Source organism: Chiloscyllium plagiosum, chromosome 11 (genome assembly GCF_004010195.1).
Source record: "Chiloscyllium plagiosum isolate BGI_BamShark_2017 chromosome 11, ASM401019v2, whole genome shotgun sequence".
NCBI lineage: Eukaryota > Metazoa > Chordata > Chondrichthyes > Orectolobiformes > Hemiscylliidae > Chiloscyllium > Chiloscyllium plagiosum.
The window spans coordinates 76,107,725-76,124,664 of NC_057720.1; the positions used below are offsets into that span (position 1 = coordinate 76,107,725).

Genomic DNA, 16,940 nt, shown 5'->3' on the forward strand with positions numbered 1-16,940 from the left:
ATTTTGAAAGTTGCCACCCAGGTAAATAGTGCGGTGAGGAAGGCATATGGCGTACTGGCTTTTATTGGTAGAGGAATTGAGTTCCGTAGTCCTGAGGTCATGTTGCAGTTGTATAAGACTCTGGAGTATTGTGTGCAGTTTTGGTCGCCATATTATAGGAAGGATGTGGAGGCACTGGAGCGGGTGCAGAGGAGGTTTACCAGGATGTTGCCTGGTCTGGTAGGAAGATCGTATGAGGAAAGGCTGAGGCACTTGGGCTTGTTTTCATTGGAGAAAAGAAGGTTTAGGGGTGACTTGATAGAGGTGTACACGATGATTAGGGGTTTAGATAGGGTTGACCGTGAGAACCTTTTTCCACGTATGGAGTCCGCTATTACGAGGGGGCATAGCTTTAAATTAAGGGGTGGTAGGTATAGTACAGATGTTAGGGGTAGGTTCTTTACTCAGCAAGTCGTGAGTTCCCTGCCAGTAGCAGTGGTGGACTCTCCCTCTTTATGGGCATTGGATAGACATATGGAGGATAGTGGGCTAGTGTAGGTTAGGTGGGCTTGGATCGGCGCAACATCGAGGGCCAAAGGGCCTGTACTGCGCTGTATTCTTCTATGTTCTATGTTTCCTTTTTACCTAGTGTTGAACTATATTTACTATCTTCAATGAGGTTTCATTCCCTTGCCACCTGAGGATTTCTCTTTATCCCAATTTCTATCTCACCCAATTTAAAATTGATGTCAAAACCCAACTTCTGATTATTAAACCAACTCATAACCATCAGCCCTTTCTGCTGTTAATCTTGCAGCTTAACTTTCTGCTCTTCCACATGAGTTCTCATTACCTCAGGAGATGAATTTTGAAATCTTCCAAAATAATTGTTTAAGATCCCTAAAGTCTCATAAACAGCCTTATGAATCTTCAACTCGCCAGCTTGCCATTTCTGCCTTAGAACCTCTCTTAAAAGAAACCAGGATTAAATACACCTCTTAGAGCCACACAATCATCATGTTATGGTGATAATTGTCTTTACATATGTACCATTCAAAGAGTAAGGTGGTTCAGTAGGTGTGAAAGACAGTCTAGTGGCAATCCACACCACAGACTAATGATCCAGATGGGCAGGCTGATAGTTTGGAACATGGTTTCAAATTCCACTGGTGAAATATAAGTTTAATGAATCAATCTGAAATTGAAAGCTCGTTTCAGCAATTGGTGACCATGACTGCCCTCCATAGTCAGGAAAACCTATCTGGTTCACTAATGACTTTAGATTAGATATGTTTATCAACATTTATTTACCCATTCTAACTTACATATGATTCCAGCCCCAGACCAGTTTGATTGGCTCTTAACTGCCCTCTGAAAAAACCTAGCAAGCAAGCCTCACAGTTCGAGGGCTTTGACAGCAGCATCCACATCCCATGAAGTAATCCATTTAAAATTGGCTAAATTTAACTAGACAAACAAAATATAAAGCAAAGGAATGTAACAGCAACAATGGTTTGTTTTTTTCTCTTTTTGGGTACAAGCACATCCATTCATTTTCAACACTTACTGTTTATGTTTAGAATCATATATAAGCTATTTCATAAAAACATCATTTAATTTTTCACAGATTTAATATATTTTCCTCTTAATCAAAGGTAAGAAATATATAGGATATGTAACTAGAATAAATATGAACTGCACACCCCACCCTCTTCAAGATGTTCCTTAAAAGAAGGGTATGTGGGTCCAACTTCACTCAATGGGAGGCAAATTTGGGATTAATTTTGGATGTGCCTTGTTGCAAAAATAATGATCAGCATATTAACAGAGGCCAAAATTGGAGCTTTTAATAAGTTGAATGCAATGCTTGAGGAAGCTAGAGGGCTCTTCCAGATCAATGCCACAAGAGGGATATGAATAATCCAACTCTCCATAATTACCTTGAATGAAATCTGCAGGAAATTCCCTAAGAATTGGCCAATGGGCTGGTTCAGCATTGAAATCTTTTGTTTAATCAGTTGCTGCATCTTTATATTTAGAATGTTTAATGTATTTATAACATGAGCAGTTTTCCATTTAACTTAGTAGAGCAAGATTAATTGTGAATGCGTATGGTATCACTTTGTCATCATAATGTTAAGCAGTGACAATGTGGTTCCTTCTTCCATTGGTATTTCTCCATGTAGGTGCAAGAGACTGAGCTTCAAAGTATATGAAACAGAAGCATATCCAACAGCTAAAATTCTGCTCCACTTGCCAAATTTTGGCCCTTCTGATTACCTGCTATTTTCATCACTCCATAGCTGTGGAATTTTTCACAGTGGTGTTTTGATACTTGAGATTCTTGTTAAACCGCAGTCTGGGTAACTCAGACCAGACACATACCTTCCGAGCATGTACCTCTGATGCTGCAAACGTTCCGAGTCATAATCTTATGCAGAGGCAGTTGAATCAAAACTGATCACCAAAACAGCAAGTGCATATCATTGCCATTAGTGATGATCGAGTGCTCAAATATTGATCCTGTTTGAAACAAATTACTCACTTTTGATAGCTTCTCTTAGTCACACTCTCTTTATATGTGAAGTTGAACAATAAATATCAGTGGACTACTTAATCTACTGAGAGGAGACATTAAACTACTCTCAGTGACACATCCAACTCTCTCTATGAACTTTCAAGGAACCACTCTATTGTCACACCCTAAAAATGTGAGAACAAATGGTCTGGTGGTTATTGCTCGTATATAATTATTGGTAGCATGTCAGTTATCACCTGGAGATGCTGAGGAATGAAGCCTGCTTCAATTAACAATCTGACTCTCCCTTCCTCCATATAAAAAGGTAGAACTCACCCCTATTTGTTAAACAGTTTAACTAAGATTAAATATTATGAGCAGACAAGACATTCTGGAGGCAAACATGTGCCCTGTAATTGTGGCCTAGTATCTGGGTACATCAGTGCATTAACCTGTAAAGTTACAATTTCTGAAATTAAATCAACCTGTTTCTGAAGACAGGTTGGGGAGGCACTGATTTTAATAATAACATAGGTCCAAAATAGGATAGTTTTCTGCTAATTCTAATACAAAATCAAAATGCTGGAATACAGAAAATTAATGAAATACTTAGCAGGTTAGGCAGCATCTGTGAGGAAAGAGAGAGAGAGAGAGAGAGATAGAGTTAATGAGTTAAATTTCATCATTGCCCAAGGAAAACCTGATGCTGGAACCAAAAATGGGAACCAACCCCTGCCAGCGGGCACTAGGATGCTGGAATAGCATTTTGCTACCACAGACAATTGAGGATAGTGTTCCACATCCCAGAGATGACAGCCCAATCAGAGAGCAGCTGGTTAATGAAGTTGGTGCCTGATCAATGGAGACAGCCATATTGATCCAGGTGGGCTCATCCTGTGGCTTCCAAGGTGGAGAGTCCTACCACCTTGTTAGCCAGACATAACCTTATGGTCTGTCTATTTGATGGAAGCTCCTCTCAATGCTGGTACAATGCCCAGTGCAGCAGGAGGTGGTCCCTAGTTGCACCACGTCCATTTTGCTAATGGTAACATGCCTTTGCAGTGGAAAGTGTTGGTCTCCCCTGCCAAATTACCAACCCTCCCATTTCCGAGCCCACATCTAGAGAGTTTCAAATGAATGACCTTCCATCAGAACTGGAAAATGTTAGAGATGTGACAGTCAAAAACAGTGGAGGCTGAGGAAAAAGGAGAGTGGGTACATGAATGAAAGTCTGAGTTTGTGATAGGCTATAAGGGAGAAGAGCAACTTTGATAATGATTCTGCTGCTACTCACACCATCTCTTGACACACCTTTTCTTCCTTTTCTTGTGCCATTATGGTTGGTTTGCACTATCATGCCTTTTGTCAGCTAACCTTTCCTGCTTCCAGCATTATCACCTTTTGCTCATTCCTCCACTTCCTTCTTTCCCTGTCTACATACATGCTATAACCATGTTACAACTTAGGCTTGTTTCAATCCTGATGAAAGGGCAGAAAGCTGAAATCTTCATTTTGTTTCTCTTTCCACAAATGATCATATGAGTATTTCCAGCATTTTTTATTTCAATGTTTAATAATTCTACTTAACCTGATAATTCAAATCAAAAATTATTGTTTACCTGAATAATTAATGGCTTGCTACCAAATCCAGGCAACATTCAACTTTGATAATTGCAGGTTTCTAAGAATTCAACTGTCCTGACATACATTTCCCATGGCAACACCTCAACCAATCAGAATGGACTTGTTTTTTTCTTCTTTAATTTAAGCTAAAACACAAAGTTTTCCCTGGTGCATTCTCCATGCTAATGTCTTATTCAATTAGAGCCTACCAATGAGCATCCTTCTCTCACATAGTACAAATTGTTGTTCTCGTAGAGAATTGGTGATCTTGCATCTATTCTGAAAAGTGTAAGACAAAAGCTTTGGCAGCAAGTCTCGTTTTTAAGCACTGCAACCTTTCTGGGCCCCTAATTCTGGTGCAAAAACAGAATTCTCATTTTTCTATTTGAAATGAAGTAATTCAAATGAAAAATCATTGTTTACCTGAATAATTAATGGCTTGCTACCAAATCCAGGTAACATTCAACTTTAGGGCAGCACGGTGGCACAGTGGTTAGCACTGCTGCCTCACAGCGCCAGAGACCCAGTTTCAATTCCCGCCTCAGGCGACTCTCTGTGTGGAGTTTGCACATTCTCCCCGTGGTCTGTGTGGGTTTCCTCCGGGTGCTCCGGTTTCCTCCCACCATCCAAAAATGTGCAGGTTAGGTGAATTGGCCATGCTAAATTGCCCGTAGTGTTAGGTGGAGGGGTAAATGTAGGGGAATGGGTCTGGGTGGGTTGTGGGTCAGTGTGGACTTGTTGGGCTGAAGTGCCTGTTTCCACACTGTAAGTAATCTAATCTAAATTGGTTTCTGAGGCTTCCACAGCAAACAGATTAATCTCATATGTCATGGGTGACTCAAAGCTATCCAGTTTCTGGTGTAAATAAATTGAGTCAGGTTTTCTAGTCTTTACCAGTACTTACTTTTCTTTTTGTCCTTCACAATATATGAGCTTTCACTTATATTTAGAAAGGTAGTTGTGCATAAATATAATATCTGAATGTTGCTGAAATTGCACCTTGTACTCATCATGACATTTCACAAGTAGACAAATTTAAAGGGGAAACCATCGTTTATAAGAGAACTAAATAGTTGGCAAATGGACTCTCACTAGCAGAGGCATTGAAATGGAGGATGCATCTATTAATTTTGATTGACAGTTAATTACCATGCTTTGTTTTAATAGGACTGCAAAGTGTGCTCTTTTTTTTAGCAATACTTGAATTATGTACTACCAAATGACAAAACATAAAATTCTGTAATTTATTGGGTCAGAGTGCCATCCATCAAATATTTTGTATAAAATGAAAATCTCAGTACAATTGAAGCTAATGAACAAGTAACTGCTGTTAATACCCAAAGCACAGCAATGTTCAGTTATACCAATCCTTCTTTACATCCATCTAATATGTCAGTCACTATATCCATCCAAAGAGGATGAGCAGGGCATCATTAGATATCTTCCAACACATTTCCAGTTCCATAGACAGGATCTTCTTTGAGTTTCAGAGCCTGAATGTCAGAATTGATTGTAGGTCTGTCACCCACAATTGTCAGGTGACACACTTTGGGAGCTCTTTCCACACAAAACGTGAGGAGGAGTCCCAGTGCAGCCAATCAAATCAGAGGTTTTGCAGCTCAAGAGCCTTAGCAGCCCTCCAGGAGATTTAGGCATTGCGGAGGCCCAAAAATGGAGGTGCCCTGAAACCAAGAAAATAAGTATCTCAGAGGTGCCAAGCTGATAGGTATTGGTGACTTTTGAGACTAGTGTCACTTTTGCGGTCTGCAGCATGGTCTTTGACGCCAATGACCCTGGAAATATTGCACTATTAAGTTATCAGCCTCTGCATATGGTAGGTCATCTACTCCACTACTGGGCCATGTTTTTGCCCATTCACTAAGCCAGTCCAAATTCTCCTGAAGTCACTTTACATCTTCCACACAACAGACATGCCCACTTGGCTTTATATAATACATAAATTTGGAAATATTACATTTGGTCCCCACCTCCAAATCTTTGATAAATTTATTGTGAGCATCTGGGGCTCAAGTACTCATCCTTGCAGTGCCCCCTAGTCATATTCTGCCAATGCAAGAATTACCCATTTACACTTACATTCTGCTTTCTGTCTGTTAGCCAATATTGAACCATATCAGTAGATGCCCTTCTGTGCAAAGTGTTTTAATTTTTTTACCTAAACTCCTGTGGGAGACTTTCTCAAGAATTCTCTGAAACTGTAACTATACCACATTCATTGGCTCACCTTGATCAATTTTGCGAGTAATATCGTCAAAAACTCAACAAAATTTGTCAAACACAATTTCTCATTCACAAATCCAAGCTGAATATGTCCATCAGATCATTATTATCTGAGTGTCCATTTATCCCATCTTTCATAATAGTTTCTAGCATTTTCCCTACTACTCACTTAAGGTCTGTTGTTCCCCATGATCTGTTTTACTCCTTTCTTAAATAATGTGGGAACATTTGCTACTTCCCAATCTGTGGAAATCATTCCAAAATCAATAGAATGTTGGAAGATAATCACCATTGAATTGTCTAACTCTATAACTATCTGCTTTGACATATTGGGATGTAGACCATCAGGTTCTGGCAATTTATCAACCTTTGGCCCCACTGATTTCTCCAGTACAACTTTCTTACTAATGTTAATTTCCTTCAACTCCTCATTCTCCCTAACCACTAGGATCCCTAATTCTGGGCGATTTCTTGTATCTCCCTGAGTGAAAATGGACACAAATCAATCATTTAACTTCACTGCCAATTCTCTATTCCCCAATATAAATTCTCCTGACTCTGCCTGTATGGACCCACTCTTATTTTAGTCAAAATGTTTCCTTTTTATGAGCCCTAAGAAGCTTCTAATGTCTGTTTTTACATATTTTGCTAGATTATATGCATATTCTTTTACCCATTTCCTTACCAGTTTCTTGTTCCTCCTTTGTTATATTCCAGAAATACTCCCAAACCTCAGATTTACTGCTACATCTGGTAACTTTATAGCACTTTTCTTTTAATTTTATATAATCCTGAACTTCCTTTGTTCACCATGGTTGACCAACTTTGTAAAGATGTACACAATGTTTTTTAACCATGGAGATTCAAAAGCAAGAAAACAGCATGAATGTGCTTGACAATTCAACAGTCCCAGAAGCTTTACAGCCAATAAATACTTCCTGAAGGCCAGCCACAATTGTAATGCAGAAAACATTACAGTTAATTGATGTACAAGCTCCCACAAACAGCAACATAATAATAACCAGATCATCTTTCTTATAGCAATATTAGTTGAGGGGTAAGTTTTGGCAGGGAACCTGAAAGAACCTGTCTTCTTCATACTGTGTCATGCAATGTGTTTCATCTACCTTGGGCTGCACAGTGGCTCAGTGGTTAGATTCTGGTCTCGGGCGACTGTCTGTGTGGAGTTTGCACATTCTCCCCGTGTCTGCATGGGTTTCCTCCGGGTGCTCCGGTTTCATCCCACAATCCAAAGATGTGCAGATTAGGTGAATTGGCCATGCTAAATTGCCCATAGTGTTGGGTGCTGAAAGGAAAATGGATAATATAAACATGTCAAGACTTTGAGATTCAGCATTAGGTAACAGTCCAAATAGGATTTTATCAAACGTTTCTGGAATTTAAAAATTGCAAATAACAAGCATAGACATTTTCCTGTGCATTATCTTTGTGCCTGAAGGGAAGATAAATCACCTATTTAACATATCATGCATAAAAAACACTTCTGGTAGTTAAAAACTCCATCCATACTGCCCAGATTCTGTGCTCAAATGTCAGAATTGGGACTTGAACCACAACGTTCTTTTGCAGTTTGAGCTATTCAAGTTTGAGCCAGATACCAAGCTGGTCGTGGAGCTCCGCAGAAGATGGTAACACCCTCCTTTTGGCAGCGTATTCTGAAATGCTGCTCAGAGGCTGTTGGGTGTCTCGAAAAATGTTAAATGTGTTAGATTCCATCGAAGTAGGAAGTTAGCAGATTCATTTGCTGATTAAAAAAAATTTGCTTAAGCCCTAAACACCTCCAAGCATTGGTGTTTATTAAGAAAATCTTTGTATCAGCTGAAGAAAAAGCAGTTATTTGTTTAATCAGAAAGATATTTAATTTCCTCGAACATTAATACCATTTTTCTCATTACTTGCTCTGCTTTGCTTCTTGAAAAGTCCAGCTGTAATATTTGACATGAACTGACTTTCTGCTCAAATTATATGATACACATGACCAAAGTCTAATGATAATGTATGTATGTTGGAGCCAGTGGTAAGACGGTAAATATTGGGGAAACAATTAGACCATTCATCTTGTTTTTTTTCCCATATTGCTGCCAAGGTCTACAGTGCTGGTTTAGGACTGTACCAAACTGCTGTAAAATCAGGGTGGAATCGAGTCTAGTACTTTTCCATTCTTTGTGTTCAAAGCTGAAAGTCTTTTTTCATCATACTGTATCCTCTATGCATGCTTGCAGTCCGTGGGTCTGCAGCTGAGACACAGGAACTGAGGATAGTGCTTGATATTGTCATTGCAGGAAAGGCCAGAGAGGTGACAATTTGGAGTGGACTCCAGCTGAAACTCATGAGTTCGACAACTTAAAGAAAATAAACCCAATACACTTTGCAAGCATCGTGATTGTGTAATGTCTGTGTAGATTTGACTCAGCTTGCTTTGGCCGACACCAAGCCAAGGAGACTATTTTCATAATATTTCATGAAACAGTATTCTCTGCCCCCACACCCACTCCCATCCTACTGCGCTACCTCATCAGTGCGGAAATTGAATATTGACACGTCCTTGAACTTCTAACCATTTTCTGTGGATCACTGCATCTTACTTCACACAAAATAAAACTTTATGAACATTCAAGGAAACAGACTTCTTTTATTTGGAGACAATGTCAAACAGTACAAATGGATCTCCTGCGGGTTACCATTCTGTGGAAGGTACTTTCGTACACTGTGCTTTTAAAGTTTGTCTTTTCAGCAATGTGCAGCCAGTCCTGAAACTATTTATTGTCCTCGTTTGTTTTAAAAAAAAATTAGTTATGCATTTGACAAATCTGACTTGTTCAAGTAAAAGTGGAGTTCATATCAAATGAGTTCACTACAGCAACTAATGCTGCTTCAAGAAATCCATTGAACTTTGAATTAAAACTGCACTGAGCACAAAATGATGAGTTGGCACTGGGAGTAGTATTTAAAAATAAATGCCTATGTCGAGTTGGGTATATGCAGTAATGAGTACCAAATGTCGTGGATAAGTATCTTCATCCTATGTTAGTGCAGTAAACTTTACTGCTGAGGGCAAAGTGGGAGTGCTGTTGAAAACTGTCACTGTCCGTGTTGCAGATGGCAAGTTTCTCCCCACCTCTGTTCCTATGAATCACAATTGACATTATTCCACAATCAATGTCTACCTCCATAATTCCTTTGCTATCATATAAATGACTTACAGATAAACAAAAACCATGTATAGATATTTTCAAGTAACTTTCAGTCAGAAGTATGACATTGTAGCACATTTGATTGCGATGTGCATTGTTACCTTGATTGAAATAAAAGCATACAACAACCAATATCATTTTTTTTCTATTTTTATGAAACTTAACAAGACTCAATCTGCAGAAGCTATGATCCTGGTGGGGTCCAATAAAGCTTAAAGAAGAACTCTGAACAATCAAACATTTAACTGACTGAGCAATGCCAAAAGATTTACATTTTTTAAAAATTGTATAAATAAAAATAAATTGAACAAAGTAAGTGCCATTAATTTAACACTATCCTATAAGGACTTACATTATAAATTCAGTTCTACTTTTCCTTGTCCTGCTTAAGAGATTCTTTATCGAATGGAATGTTGAAGGTTTTGCTGGAACCAATCCAAAAGGTATGCCACACCTCTCCATAATTTAACTTAATTCACATTAATATTCTAGCTATTCCTTGAGGTATCAATTATATGGGCTCCTTCCATTTAGTTGAACAATCCTCCATTTTCTTTCAAGAACTCATGACTCTGAATTCTTCAGCTACTTGCTCTATCTTTGAATGTACACAAGCTGTTTGTTTTACCTAGATTTCTCTGATAGCCTCTGTATAACTCGCTTTAATGACTGCTTTCTGTCAAAAGACTTTGAGGTTCACTATTGATTTCTAACATTAGCTACAAACCAGACTATATTTTTGAGCTGCCTTTCCCTGGTGAAAACTAAACTAAGCTGAAATGATTTGGAGGTGACAGTGTTTGACTGAGGTATACAAAGTTAAAAATCACACAACACCAGGTTATACTCCAACAGGTTTACTTGGGAGTACTAGTTTTCAGAGCGCTGCTCCTTCATCAGGTGATTGTCTACCTGATGAAGGGACAATGCTGTGAAAGCTAGTGCTTCCAAATACTATTTAGATTGAACTATTTAGATTAGATTACTTACAGTGTGGAAACAGGCCCAACAAGTCCACACTGACCCTCCAAAGAGCAATCCACCCAGACCCATTCCCCTATATTTACTCCTTCACCTAACACTATGGCAATTTAGCATGATCAATTCACCTAACCTGCACATCTTTGGACTGTGGGAGGAAACCGGAGCACCCGGAGGAAACCCACACAGACACGGGAAGAATGTGCAAACTCCACACAGACAGTTGCCTGAGACGGGGAATTGAACCCTGGTGCCACTGTGCCGCTAAATGTGCTTTAACCTGGTGTTGTGTGATTTTTAACTTTAAACTAAAATGAACTGCCTGATTCTGTAGCAAACACACAGATAGGTCAAACAAAGGAAATTTCTACCCCTACATTCCACCTCCATGATCTTAAAATATCTTTGGATACTCTCAAACAGAAATGTAAAGAAATCACTTTACTTCCCATGTTAACTTTTGAATCTGTAATCTATTTGCTAATGGTGTTTTACCACTCTTTCTCCAAATTCCCAGATTCCATTATAATACAGAAGGGTCATTCATTGTTCAAGTTTATTTCCACTATCAAAAAATACAATACAACTTTTAAGTAGAATTAACCTTGAGGCTTGTTTGCTTACCTTTTTTTTTCAATCAGATGTCCTCACTTACTGTAGTTGGAGCTTTAATTTTTATAAATTAGTTATATTCTAAAACATTTGAGTTATGATCTGGATATTTGCATCAGTCTGTTCAATGCAGAAGTGAACTTCTGACTTAAAATGAAGGGCTGAATTTTGTATCAACGACAAAGCAAAAGAATTCAAAGAAAGCCTTGCTCAAAAGTTGAGTGATAGCTCTGGTGAGAATTATAGCTCAGTCTCTATGTTGTGTTTTGTAACGTTCTTTATGTGGTTTCCTATTGTGGGCCTACTGCAATGTCATTGAGCTGGCTAAGCTACCAATTACATTAAAGAATTATTTGAGACAGCCAGGCATGAAACTAAAAGCACTAATCATCAAATCACTTTTCCAGAGAATGAGATAAAGATTGGGGCAAATAGACAATGTAGAAGCTGACATATCATGAACAAGCATTTTTATGACTAATCACTTTTTAAACTGAAGGCGTTTGGTATGCTTACCTTTATTGGTCAGAGTATTGAGTACCTCTGGAGTTGGGAGGTCATGTTGCAGCTGTACAGGACATTGGTTAGGCCACTGTTGGAATATTGTGTGCAATTCTGCTCTCCTTCCTATCTGAAAGATGTTGTGAAACTTGAAAGGGTTCAGAAAAGATTTACAAGGATGTTGCCAGGATTGGAGGATCTGAGCTACATGGAGAGGCTGAACAGGCTGGGGCTGTTTTCTCTGGAGCGTTGGAGGTTGAGGGGTGACCTTATAGAGGTTTACAAAATTATGAGGGGCATGGATAGACAAAGTCTTTTCCCTGGGATCGGGGAGACCCGAACTAGAGGGCATAGGTTTAGGGTGAGAGGGGAAAGATATAAAAGAGACCCAAGGGGTAACTTTTTCACGCAGAGGGAGTTACGTGTATGGAATGAGCTGCCAGAGGAAGTGGTGGAAGCTGGTACAATTGCAACATTTAAGAGGCATTTGGATGGGTATATGAATAGGAAGGGTTTGGAGGGATATGGGCCGGGTGCTGGCAGGTGGGACGAGATTGGGTTGGAATATCTGGTCAGCGTGGACGGGTTGGACCGAAGGGTTTCTTTCCATGCTGTACATCTCTATGACTCTAAACTAGATTTAACTAAAACTATTTTTTTTGTTTGAAATAGTGATCAGTCATAATAGAGACTTGTAGCACCATCCCACAATTTTAAAATTATTTACTCAAATAAAAGCAAAATACAGCTAATGCTGAAAACCTTAAATAAAAACACAATGTGCTGGAGAAACTCAGCAGGTCTGACAGCATCTATGGAGAGAAAGCACAGTTAACATTTCAAGTCTGACATGGACTCTCCTTGAGAAGAAGTTATGTTGGACACAAAATGATATATCTGTTTCTCCCTCTCCAGATGCTGCCAGATCCCTTGAGCTTCTCAAGTAGTCTCTATGTTTATATTATCCATTTTCCTTTCAGCACCAGATTGATTGCTCAGAAATAGTCATTACTCAATTGTAATGATAATGAAAACTGACTGTTTTCTGTCAAGACGGTACATATTTTAGGCCATAAGCATTACTTTACAAGATAATCTTTTATCCCTGCACAACTATCTATAACTGTTGAGCAAACTGCTGTCAGTCTAAAGCAACCTACTGTCACAGTCACTGAATTGTCCTGTTACATGAGGTGAAATAAAGGGGTATGCATTTCTTTTGTTCCTATGCAAACATTTATTTCAACAAATAACTGGCTCTTCATCTACTGTACCACTGCACAACTCCATACTGACATTTTAAACATTTGCCAACTTTGTGAAAAATAAAGTTACCTCATTATTTTATTTTAAATGCTGGAATGTTCTGAATTACATTCCCCAATCATTGACCACAGCTATCTTTAAATCCAAAAGCTCACTTTCCATTTTTGCAAGTTGAATTCAAAAGGCTCAATGACAATATGGCTTGAAAATGGCCAGTTGTCTAATTTACGGCCTCCATCAAAACTGGAACGAGGTAGGCTTTGATCAGGTGAGGGTTGCAAACTTGATTTTCAAGATTTCAAGCCTCCACTGACCTGGTTCAGCATTTTTTTGAAGTTCCCCTGTCTATGTGGAATGCATCTTAAATGCAGCAAAGCTGCAAGATATCAATAACGCGTGTTAATATTTACCCTTAAACAGTTTAATAAATTTGTAAATGGGATTTATAAGCAGAACATTTATAAATTTACTCGAGTTAACACACGAATGGAAAAAACAGTAATCAACCTTTTGTAGGCATCGTTTACACAAAGCTTCTGAATATCATTTCCAGAAAGAACTGGGGCAGATTTAATCTAATGGAATTAATTAATGCATTAACCCAATACATTAACCCAATACATCAGAATGATGAGAAAGAAAGAGACAATATGTATGTGTGTGAGAGAGAGAGGAGCACTACTAAATAAATGCAACGTTAAAGACCTGAACTCTTCATCTTCTACAGCTTTGTGTCGCTATCCACTTGGGATGTCGGGTCAGAAAATCCCTGATGAAGACATCACTGCTTCCAGCCAGTGGTATGATTCCACTGCAGCGAAACATGGAAGGTGAGTGGACATGCTGTCTGCAGTTTCTAGTCATTAATAGGTGGAATGTGATTTTTACAGTGACCATACAATAGAGTACCAGCTGTGACAATGTCAGGACATGTTTTTGACGTCTAAGGATTTATCCATGTTACAAGATAGGAAAATCGGAGGGGAAATTCAAGGCCGATCGATGCTTGAACAGAACACATCAGATCTTTCAGCAGACATAAAAAGAAATGACAGATTGGTGTGTGCAACTTCAAGACTGAAAACTCACAAAAACAGAAATAACTGAAAACACCAGGGGCATGGAAACTAATTTGATTAGCACTTTCAAGAGCTGGAGCTGAAACCAAAGTCTCCAAATTATCCCATAATTTACTAAATATTGGGAAGATCCAAGCCTTCAGTCTTCGACCCATCCACTAGTCACTGATGCCATCCCTCTCCTTGGCACTTGTCTGAAGCTAAACAAGTCTCTTTGCAATCTTAGTGCCCTACTTGAGATGAAATCTAACTCTGTATCTACTCTACCATCAAGGCTATTTGCTTCCAGCACTGTAACATCATCCGATTCTGTCCCTACCTAAGTTCATCTGTTGCTGAACTCTCCTCCAAGCTTTCAATACTGCCAAATGCCCATTGTCCATGTGCATAAAGTTTGAAGTTGAGACTAACTCTCCAGGTGTGACAGTCAAATTCTAAATCTTGGCTTACGTTGGTTATGGTACAAAACTGGTGCATATTCCTGGAAAATATTCCTGATTTCATTTTCAGTTGTAGATATCCAAGGGTAAATACTAGAGCACATACCTGGTCGTACCCTGGGAGTTTCCTGATAGGAATGCTTTGTTGTAAATGTATAGGGTTATATATTCAGTTATGAATACTAATAAAAAACCTGAGAATATCAGGGGTTATCTGGCATATTTCAGCTTTAAATACTTAGGTGTGAAATGCACTCCAGTGACTTACATTCCTGTGTAGGTCAAGAGTAAATAGGTATGAATGTTATAGAATCATAATGCAAAAAAGGAAGCCGTTTGTCCCAAAGAGTCTATATTGGTTTTCTGTAGAGCGGTGTAGTCAGTCCTATTTTTCTGATCCATTCCCAAAGCCTTTCAAGTTTATTTTCTGTTTCCCTGTCCACAGATGCTCCCGGACCTGCTAAATTTCTCGAGCATTCTCTTTGTTTCAGATTTCCAGAATCCACAATATTTTGCTTTAATTCGGGCAGATTCTACCCTGGCTTTCAAAGGAAATTAGATAATTGTCTGAAGAGAAATAAAGTGTAAGGATGCATGGATAGGGCAGGGTACAAGTTGCTTTTGTGGAAAGCACAAGGCATTAGATTCCATCTGTATTGTAACTATTCTATGAGTCCATCCTTCCCACTTGCACCTTGCAGTTTACTTCACTGGACCTGATGTCAATACTATTTAAAACTTTTCAATTTGAACACTATTGTATTTTGCTACCCATGAGCTGAGCACTGATAATGCTCTCTTGCCAACTCATAGGCTGGATTTTGAAGACGGGGATGGAGCCTGGTGTCCAGATGGTCCTGTAGATCCTGAGGACATGGAATTCCTTCAGGTTGACCTGCGAACTCTGCACTTTATTACCCTGGTGGGCACTCAGGGGCGCCACGCTGGAGGTCATGGCAATGAGTTTGCTCAGATGTATCGGCTTGACTACAGTAGAGATGGGAACCGATGGAATTCATGGAAAAATCGACATGGGAAACAGGTAAATTAAGCATCAAAGGCATACCCATATTTTACCACAGCTGGCAATGGGAGCAATTGAAACCATTGCTCAGTAACATCCAATTCATATGGTGAGAGCACAAATGGTGAGTAAAGAGTGTTATGGTTATAGAACATAGAACATAGAATAGAACAGTACAGCACAGAACAGGCCCTTCAGCCCACGATGTTGTGCCGACCACTGATCCTCATGTATGCACCCTCAAATTTCTGTGACCATATGTATGTCGAGGAGTCTCTTAAATGTCCCCAATGACCCTGCCTCCACAACTGCTGCTGGCAAAGAATTCCATGCTCTCACAACTCTCTGTGTAAAAAACCCGCCTCTGACATCCCCTCTATACTTTCCTCCAACAAGCTTAAAACTATGACCCCTCGTGTTAGTCATTTCTGCCCTGGGAAATAGTCTCTGGCTATCGACTCTATCTATGCCTCTCATTATATTGTGTACCTCAATTAGGTCCACTCTTCTCCTCCTTTTCTCCAATGAAAAAAGTCCGAGCTCAGTCAACCTCTCTTCATAAGATAAGCCCTCCAGTCCAGGCAGCATCCTGGTAAACCTCCTCTGAACCCTCTTCAAAGCATCCACATCTTTCCTATAATAGGGCGACCAGAACTGGACGCAGTATTCCAAGTGCGGTCTAACCAAAGTTTTATAGAGCACATCCTATCAGGTATGGCAAAGTGCTCTCTCCAAGACAACAAGAAATTATAAAGAGTTGTAAATGTAGCCTAGTCCATCACACAAACCTGCCTTCTATCTATTGACTGTCTATATTCCCATTGCTTTGGGAAAGAAGGCAACATAATCAAAGCCCCTTGCCAACCTGGGGGTTACACACTTTTTCACCCTCTATCAACGGGCAGAAGATACAAAAGTTTGAAAACAAGATTTAAGAACAGCTTCTTCCTTGCTGTTATCAGACTAATGAATGGATTGATTGAGTTTTTTGAAGAAGTAACAAAGATTGATGAGGGCAGAGCAGTAGATGTGATCTATATGGACTTCAGTAAGGCATTTGACAAGGTTCTCCATGGGAGACTGATTAGCAAGGTTAAGATCTCATGGAATACAGGGAGAACTAGCCAGTTGGTACAGAACTGGCTCAAAGGTAGAAGACAGAGGTTGGTGTTGGAGGGTTGTTTTTCAGACTGGAGGCCGGTGACCAGTGGAGTGCCACAAGGATCGGTGCTGGGCGCTCTACTTTTTGTCATTTACATAAATGATTTGGATGCGAGCATAAGAGGTACAGTTACTAAGTTTGCAGATGACACCAAAATTGGAGGTGTAGTGGACAGTGAAGAGGGTTACCTCAGATTACAACAGGATCTGGACCAGATGGGCCAATGGGCTGAGAAGTGGCAGATGGAGTTTAATTCAGGTAAATGCGAGGTGCTGCATTTTGGGAAAGCAAATCTTAGC

At 39.4% G+C, this 16,940-nt stretch overlaps 1 protein-coding gene across 3 annotated transcripts in view; it reads left to right on the forward strand.

Moving 5' to 3' along the window:
* The window catches only part of ddr2a (discoidin domain receptor tyrosine kinase 2a), a 156,896-nt gene that overhangs the window by 93,988 nt on the left and 45,968 nt on the right, over positions 1-16,940 (forward strand). For all 3 annotated transcript variants that reach the window (XM_043699847.1, XM_043699846.1, XM_043699845.1), the window contains 2 exons: positions 13,664-13,766; positions 15,269-15,497. In XM_043699847.1, coding sequence (XP_043555782.1) covers positions 13,664-13,766; positions 15,269-15,497 — 332 coding nt within the window. The remainder of the gene's footprint in view (positions 1-13,663; positions 13,767-15,268; positions 15,498-16,940) is intronic.